Source organism: Poromitra crassiceps (genome assembly GCF_964638095.1).
Source record: "Poromitra crassiceps genome assembly, chromosome: 12".
NCBI classification, from domain to species: Eukaryota; Metazoa; Chordata; class Actinopteri; order Beryciformes; family Melamphaidae; genus Poromitra; species Poromitra crassiceps.
Genome location: NC_139632.1, coordinates 12,929,341 through 12,938,294, shown reverse-complemented (window position 1 = coordinate 12,938,294; position 8,954 = coordinate 12,929,341). Strand labels below are relative to the sequence as shown.

At 42.8% G+C, this 8,954-nt stretch overlaps 1 protein-coding gene and 1 long non-coding RNA gene across 3 annotated transcripts; one reads left to right on the top strand and one right to left on the bottom strand.

Annotated features, from left to right (window-relative positions):
* Nucleotides 1-297: 297 nt before the first annotated feature.
* On the top strand, nucleotides 298-2,093 carry LOC310786298. 2 transcript variants are annotated; one of them, XR_014553205.1, is made up of 3 exons: nucleotides 298-473; nucleotides 1,297-1,421; nucleotides 1,596-2,093. It is a non-coding gene; the product is annotated as an uncharacterized lncRNA (long non-coding RNA). The 2 variants fall into 2 exon arrangements; XR_014553206.1 differs by having other exon boundaries at nucleotides 1,297-1,425.
* A 28-nt stretch (nucleotides 2,094-2,121) lies between these two features.
* LOC310786296 (uncharacterized protein) lies at nucleotides 2,122-8,253 on the bottom strand. The gene is made up of 6 exons (XM_083647466.1): nucleotides 7,909-8,253; nucleotides 6,135-6,268; nucleotides 5,407-5,554; nucleotides 4,397-4,645; nucleotides 2,528-2,792; nucleotides 2,122-2,338 (listed from the first exon to the last, which is right to left on the bottom strand). The coding sequence occupies exons 1-6, from the start codon at nucleotides 8,250-8,252 to the stop codon at nucleotides 2,138-2,140; spliced, it is 1,341 nt and encodes a 446-aa protein (XP_083503592.1). The 5' UTR covers nucleotide 8,253; the 3' UTR covers nucleotides 2,122-2,137.
* Between the last annotated feature and the right edge of the window lie 701 nt (nucleotides 8,254-8,954).

Genomic DNA, 8,954 nt, shown 5'->3' with positions numbered 1-8,954 from the left:
TAAATGTATTTATTTATTTAATTGTGTATTTATTTATTTCATTAGGGTTTTTATTTATTTAATTGTGTGTTTATTTATTTCATTAGGGTTTTTATTTATTTAATTGAGCTTTTATTTATTTCATTGCGTTTTTTATTTATTTCATTGGCGTTTTTATTTATTTCATTGTGTATTTAATTATTGGACCAATACAGCGCCATCTGTCAATCAACCCAAACGGGGCGGGACCATAGGGTCGGACCTATTCGCTGATTGGGTACTCCTCTGCTCTCGGCTACTTTGGTCTGTCTGCAAGACCCTGACCCACTCCACCATGTTTAAATGCCAGCGAATTACCTGTATCACAAGTTTTTAGTGGCTGATAAAAGTTTTATCGTCGATTAATGAAGTGAATGTAGACTTGAATGAGATAAGAGATGCAATGTTGGAGGGATCGTCAGCGGGAGTCAGCTGACATCAACGAACACTAACAGGTAACGTTAAGTTGCAGTTTTTAACGTTACTGAGACATCCAGCTACAGCCAGCATTACCGGTAAACTAGCCTTGTTTAACCAGATTGTAAACGGCATTAACCAAGCTATAACGAGACAACACAAACAAGGATCTAGTCAGGAGAGAAGAATATAAGTGTCATAAAGCGATCTTGGTCTGCAGGACATGGGTGCTAGTAAGCTAGTAAGTGAACGTTACTAGCTAGTTACACCTGAAGGCTAGTCTCCCTAACTGGCTGATAACTGGCTAACTGGATAACTGGCTAACGTTAGGCCATGATAAGTAACGTTAATGAGCGTTGAACAAGTCCTATGATAAACTAGAGAGAAGGGGTTACAATCTGTGGTTACAGCTATTTAGCTGTCAGTGTCCAGTAGATCCCTCTCTTACACAGACAGATCGACATAGTCTACCAAAACCTAACACGTTATCTTGACAAAAACTTTATTGTAAGCCCCTGTTGCACACATTTCCCTCCATGGCTCCCTTGAAAAAGACATAGCCTATTCATCTCAACAAGACTGGTTAAATAAGGTTTATTAAAACTAATAATACATGCATTGTCATAACGTTGAAGGCAGAATATGCAGCATAGTCTTAAAAACACAATAACAAAGTAGGCTATGTTGCTCATAGAAACGATAATTCTCAATAATCACATAGCCACTAGAAGTGTGTGGCAGCTTATTTAGCTACAAAGACCCTGCCTGGCTCTGCCTGTATTTTAATTGTGTTGGTTGTCTTGATTCATGTAACTTTTCAGTTCAAAATGACTGACACATTTCTCTCCCTCTTGTTTACAGCTTAATGACACAATGATGGAGTCAGCATTTCATCAATTGTGACCACAGCCATGGAGGATGTTGCTGTCAGACCTCAATCACACAGCCAGGGAGAAGATGGACTGGACCTAGGCTGCACAGATACTGTAGGTCAGCTGTCACTTCCCTAACCTCTTAATCCTCCCATCACCTCTCATCTATGGCCACTTTGTCTACTCTAGAATAATTTCACAATAACCAGTTACCATTATATCCTGATATGATTATGTCAGTACTCTGTTTAACTGGGATTGTGGGTACATGTGTTCATTTTCCTTCAGGTGTGGACTTCACCAAGCAGAAATGGCCCAGCAGTCCCCAGTATCTGCATGACTTGTCTTCATCGCCATGGTCTCAGCCCTGCTGCATGCAACAACTGACATGGAGCAGCTCAAACAATGGCACAGTAGCAATGTGTGCAAGATATGTTTTTTTGCAGGGGGGGGGTGACTTTCCCTCTCATCCACATACCAAGTCCCCTTTGTTACACATTGTCCCATTTTGACATTGGAACCCTTTGTAAATGAAGGAATGACATTGAAAACAATGTGCTGAAATGTTACTATGGCACACTCACACACTGATTAACCCAAACATAAAAAATGGCACATGGTATTTTGTCCTCCCGTCTTCTCCTCTCTGCCAACATAAAGCACACATGTACATCCAGTGCATTTCTAGGACTTCCCCTGTAGTTGTCATTCATATCTTGCACTCAAGCAGGTTAAATTAAACTGAACATTTACATCAAAATGACTGCTGAACTTATATTTAAGCAATAAAAGGATTAAGAATTATTTTGGTTTCAAGTGTTTATTACATTTTACGAAAACATGTTTTCCAGCTCCTCTACTGTTGAACTGTAAACAGTAAGTGCTTCGCTCAGGGGAACATCTCGGCTGGGCAGTCTTGCAAGCTCCTCTGGGGTCAGGTCATGGGGTAACTGGATTTCAGGGATTTGGACTCCATCATCCCTGTCCACCAGCTCTGGACCATCAATGGTTGCACCATAAAGTGCATCAACCTAACAAAATGTCAGAATTAATTATTGCATATTACCCTACAACTGAATGCATGTAGTTGCTTCCTGTTAACAAACACACTGGAGCCATGTAGCCACCATGACACACTTTAGCATCATCAGCCTGTTTACATCCAAAATAATGTAGGCAACCACTACATCTGGGGCTAGCTTTAGTTTGATCCTACTTACTGCCTGGGGATCTCCAGCAGAATCTCCATTCCGTAGCCACAGCTGGTAGGGTGACTGGTTATTTGCAGTTCTCAGACTGTGGAAGTTCCAGGCTTCTTGGAACCTGCCAAGGTGACTCTGAAGCAAAGGCAGGAACACCCAGTGTAGAGCATACAGATGGATTTCATTGTCTGGCACCAACATCCCCGATGCTTCCATCGCATGGAAGAGTGAGTGGAACAGGTCCAAGACTTGTATGTATACATCTCGCCAGAGACGCTCGATTCTACAAAAAAGAAGAAAAGAAAAATAACTTCTAAGAATGAATAAAAATAAATCAATGTTTATTTGTCACTACTCATACACGTAAAAGCAGCTAAATGCAATGTGGGGTATGTGGGGACTAAAGACACACCTTTTCAGGCTCCATCTGGGCCCTTCTTGATCTACGGTAACTTCTTTCTCTTTCTTAAAAAAATAAACTAAACTAAACTTGTACCACTGTTCCTTCAGAGGTTGTAGGTGTCATAGACTGTGTTGCATAGTTGATTGCTCTATTGCTGACAAAAATGTGTTAATGTAAGTCGCTTTGGATAAAAGCATCTGCCAAATGATGTAATGTAATGTTCTCAAAAAATACTGTACAACAACATCAGCGTAACACAATAAAGGGAGAGAGGAAAGAAATATATATAAATGTGCAAATAGGGCATAACCATTATGTGCGGAAACCTTGGGTATCAGTCAGTATATAAATGGGAGCTAGGGCTCTATCCGTTTCTCTGTCTCTCCCACTGTGATGTCATAAATCCCAGTATTCTTGTCAGGTTGGTCATTCATGTAAATTAGACTGAGATGCTACTTCTTAAATGCAAACCAATAGCTTCTTTCTGGCTGGTAATTTATGTAACTTATGTAAGAACAGTAGCCTCTTTTGTGTTGGTCTCTATTTTATTTTGTGTTGTATTATTTTTGCTTATTTGATTGTCTTGTTTGTAAATGTATGTTTAATGTTCTATGTGGACCCCAGGAAGAGTAGCTTAATGCTTTGCATAGGCTAATGGGGATCAGAATAAATCAAATCAAACCAGTGATGTCATAAATCCCACTGTGACATCATCAGTGATGTCATAAATCTGACATCATCAGTGATGCTGGTCTCATTGGCCACACAGCCGCCGCGCAGCAGCCGAGCTACGAATGCGAGCTGAAGGATGGGCGAGGCCGCGCAGCCGGTGAGCCTAGGAATCGAGTATACTATAGCAGCAATAGCAGGTTACCTTGTATTTTATACTATAGCAGCAGTAGTAACATTGATAGAACATTAAAGACAAATATGCAAAAATAAGGCATGACCATGGTGCAACATCAACAAACATTAAAGAGAAAAAGTTAAAAAAATAAGGCATGTCCATGTGTAACCATACCTTTGATCATTACACATGGACATTAACATTACAAGTATAACATTACAGAAATGACTATACGAGGAATCAGCGTGACGTCACAACAACAAATCACCGCAAAACACTCGGAACCGCAGCAGTTAACTAGTATGAGTTGTGCCAAACAAACTGTTGCAGTTTTAAAAATCTACACCGCACAGCTGGGGCTAGACTAGAGTGAGCACTCAAGGCTCACTCCATAGGGTCCCATTGAAGTTTACAAACGGAAACGCAGTTTGTTTACCAAAATGCTGCTCGGCTGATGCCTCGTATAGTTCCACAGTGCCAACCCACTTTAAATTTTTTAAATACCTGCATGTATCAAGTTCTTGAACACTGTAAAAACTTAATGTTATGGTATAAATATTTCACCATGTTTTTATGTGTAATGTGTAGGCCTATACTGGGTTGATGTGTATACAATTAAGTGAATCATTTAATTTACCTCTGGTTGTGCACACTCCTCCCAGTTATATGGGAATTGCGGTTTACTCCCTGGGTTTGGACCATGAAGTGGGCCACCTCAATGTTTTCACCTCCCTTATCAGATCTCACACGAGATGGCAAACCATATTGCCTGACAGCACCAAGGAAAGCATGAAGTACTGTCTCAGCACGGTTGTTGGTGGCAGGCGTCAGGAACACCACAAGGCGGCTGAAACCATCAATCCCACCGTGGATGACGAATCGCCAGCTTATTTTGAGGCAAAAAAAAGGTTAGCATGAGTAAACTGACCAAAGATTCAGGTTAAAATTTTAATCAGAATCAACTTTATTGTCACATCCATTGTGTCACATCACAGGTTTACATGTTTAAAGAAGTGGGTGAAAATCTTTTTTTCTTGCAAGCGCCACCATTTTGTAGTTTTTGTGAAAAGGAAAGAGGAGGGTAGAGATAGACAGGTCAGCTAATCAAGAGATATATACATAGCATAGTAGCAGGTATGTACTGTACATGAGGTTAGCAAAAGCAAAAATAGCTTCCTATGCACAAATGTACATAAGGTGCAGTTCACTGGAACAGTAACAGTTATTCTGCAGTAAAAAGTCCACATAAGCTAACAGGACCACAAAGTCCGCAACATCAGTGGGAGCTGGGGCTCTGTGTCTCTGTCCCACTGATGACATCATCAGTGATGTCATAAATTCACAGTGATGATGTCATAAATTGTGACATCAGTTTATCAGTGATGACATCAGTGATGTCAGAGGCATTGTGACATCATCAGTGATGCACATATACACACACTCGTGCGCGCAGACACACACACACACACACAGACACAAGAGACAGACATGCACACACACACACACATCATCAGTGATGATGTAATCAGTCTGAGGCTCACAAGAGAGACTGAGGGAGAGAGAGGGAGCGGGAGAGAGACAGAGGGAGACATTGTGCGCACACCTACAGGGCAGGCAAGGCCACACAAGGGTTTAGGGGTTACCTACCGGATTAATTTGTGATTTCCGTCTATATGCCACATGAAATTTGGTGCTGCAACATTATATTGCCGGCGATATAGTGTCCGGTTGGCCAGAGCTCGAAATTCTGTGCCCTCTGGGTCCACTCTTTGGAGTGATTTGCGCACTCTTGCAACTTGACATGGTAAAGGGAAAGAGATGTAATTGAATTGTATGACAGGATATGCGATAGGCTATGAATGGATAATAATAATAACACTTGTGATTAATCTATTAATTATTTAGATTAAATAATTATCTTGAAATGGTGGAATATTTAATGGGATACAATCATAGAGACACTGCGTAACGCGTCATCATTCAGAAACCACGCCCAAGACGGGGGAAAACACAAACTCCTGTCCAATCCTGGCGTTCTCCTATGTCACGTGCATGGTTGCGTGTTGCATCAAAAGATCGTATATACGGAAGATGAACACTCCAACTTACTTCTTGACAGCTAGATCCACATTTTTCTTCTCACCAATTCTCAATGGCTTCCTTGTTTTGCTCAGGAGTACAAAAAAACTTTAACTGTCGATTTTTTACATTTGTTTTCTGCGCAGCCCACCACACAACAGCTTTTAGCTATGTTTAATTCAAGGAAAATTACGCTGGTGTGTGGAAATGAACGGCGCTCTTCCCCCGTGATGGGCGTGGCCTATTACATGCAGTGTCTCTATATGGGAGGACTGATGCTTTAACAAGTAACCTACTTTGCATGAGATGACCTCTTGTGCGAAGATACGCTCTCATCATGCGGTATCCACACTGTGGGTGCGCTCTGTGGATCTCCAGCACCAGAGTATCCAGCTGCGCATCTGTGACATTTGAATACATGGCTGACACACTAACAGAGGAGAAAACAAGGTCCATATTAAAGGGGTATTTCACGTTAAAACACTTCTGGGGTCAATTTAACAACATACTTGGGCTTTTGTGTGCACCCCTGGCAGGTTTTAAGTTGCTTGATTCAATATTTAGATATGTGATATTTATTTCATCAGACACGCCCCCCTCCTATAAACCCATTGAACTTTAAACTCCATTTTAACCATGAAGAAGGAAATCTCTTGCGCTTCAGCTCCCCAAAAGAGGGAGGTTGGTGCTTCTCAGAACAGGAGGATATCACAACAAAGGAAGAATCTGGAGCACACAGGTCACTAGTGAGAAGGTTTCTTTAATAGGCTAAGTGCACCAACATTTCGACGCAACGCGTCTTCATCCTGGCGACGCGTTGCGTCGAAATGTTGGTGCACTTAGCCTATTAAAGAAACCTTCTCACCAGTGACCCGTGTGCTCCAGATTCTTCCATGTTAACCATGTTAGATTCATTGAAAACACACATCACTGGTTCTGGTGACCAACTTAAAACTGTCTGGGGGTGCCGCTAAGTGACGACAGGCCGCAATGCCACAAGCAGAACTAGCTGAGCGAGGCGCCGTGCAGCGTGTCGGTGGACCGGCTGGAGCTAACCTCTCCCAGCCCCCACACCTAAACCTATAACCTCTCCCACCCCCCACGCTTAAACCTAACCTCCCCGGGACCCTAACCTCTCCCACCCCCACGCCTAAACCACCCCAGACATTAACCCTAAACCTAACCTCTCCCACCCCACACATAACCCTAAACCGAACGTGGGACGCTTGACGAGTTGAGTGATAAATGTGTTGGGCTGTGGGCATTGTGGGCCGTCGGCACTGCGGGTGGTCGGCATAGCGAGCGGATCCGTCTGGGGTGGCACACAAAAGCACGAGTAGACGTTAAGATGACCCCAGACATAACAAGTGAGGTAAATCATTGTTGCAATAGGGTTTTGCTGAAATAGGCTATGTAACTTGCTGACAACAGAGGTTTCTATCAGAGGTATAAGAATGCCCAAATACCATCGCACCACGAAGTATAAATCGGGCTTCATGTACGAGACTACGAGGCCATTTACACCTGGCGTTAACATGTGGTTTCTGCCATCAGATTGCAATCAGATTGTATTTTATCACTTCAGCCTGATTCCATTTACACATGGCGTTAACATGCATTTTCTGCAATCTGATTGCAATCAGATTGCAGAAATGGTTGTCCTCTCAATCCGCATAAAGTTGCTGTATCCAGATTGAGAGGACACATTGCATTTACACTTGTGTTCAATGTGTACACACACAATGCATCCCTGACCACCTCCGGAGGTGGTTTGGCCGATCAGATTGCAATCCTTCTTCAATGCGTTTTGGGGGTGTTTACACCTGGCATGTCCAGTGATAAAACACAATATGATTGCAATCTGATGACAGAAAACGCATGTTAACGCCAGGTGTAAATGGCCTCTACACCTTGCCCCGTTGCGACTTTTCCTGTTAGCTATTAGCATAGCTAGCAGAAAGAGTCCCAACAGGGCAAGAGACTACCTAGAAACAGCTCAGGACTAGGCTACATCACTTCAACACTAGACAAGGCAAAGCACACATTACAGAGTGGTAGAAGAATTCTTACCTTAGACCATTTTGCTGCATTTTATTGAGAATGGTATTTTTGCAGACTCCATACAGGGCCGCGATTTCTCGAATTTTGAAACCATGACAAAGGTACCACTCTATAGCCTCGGCGGGTATCTCAATGGTAGGTCTTCCTACTCGCCTTGCCACTGGGAGAGCCTGTAACACCTGTGTCAATTTAATTAGAACACCTGAGGTGTCGAGACCTGTGAAGGCAGAAAGTTCTTCCACCCTCTCTGAGATGGTTTTCACCCTATCACAAACATCAGTTGCTGATGCTTGATGATTCTCTAAATCGTCTGCTAAATTATTGAGAGCTGAAACGAGTTCTGCTAACGCCATGCTGTCCCGAACGTAAAGGCGGAAGTTACGTCTTCTTCTATTGTTTTATGGCGGCAAACAGCTTTTTGTGCATTACCGCCACCTACTGGAGTTGAAAGTTACGTCGATGCTGTGTGATCTGTTTCAAAGAATTTGGATTGATAGAGTTGACATACGGTACTTTTTTTTTACAACAGCGCGGCCGCCATTTTGGACCGTTACACCGTGGGCAAGCAGCACAGAACCACGACACAACCTACAGCTAATCACTTTTTGGCACAACATCAGGAAAGAGAATATGGTTAGACGTTATTTTGCTAGATATTTGTCCTGCGGGACGATTTACTGGCCTCATTACGGCAGTCACCTACGGTCCAAAATGGCGGATATTACTGGCCACTGCTGTTGCAATGGAGTAGTCTATAGTTTTTCGGTTCTTATTAATCCAAGTTCTTTGTCTGTTTCCATTCGCCGGCATGAAAGCTTGTCGTGATTGGTTCGCCGTGATGCAGTAAGATTGCATCTGATTGGCCAGATATGATCGAGGCGGCAGAGGGAATTCGCAGTAACCTCATGTCACGGCAGTATTGTGGACAGAGGTAGAGAATTGAACGAGAACACACACTACACAAGATGGCTGAGAGCGGTAAATCAATGGCAGAGCTCCTCAGAGAGGCAGCACAACTTTTAGAAGCCATGCCTGCGACTCCTCAACCCGACAGA

Coding starts and splice junctions, on each gene's coding strand:
- LOC310786296 (XM_083647466.1), bottom strand. CDS start 8,252: ATGGCGTTAGCAGAACTCGTTTCAGCTCTCAATAATTTAGCAGACGAT. Junction 4,646..5,406: donor GGAAATCACAAATTAATCCG/GTAGGTAACCCC, acceptor CCTCAAAATAAG/CTGGCGATTCGTCATCCACG. Junction 2,793..4,396: donor AGGAGTGTGCACAACCAGAG/GTAAATTAAATG, acceptor TCTTTTTTGTAG/AATCGAGCGTCTCTGGCGAG.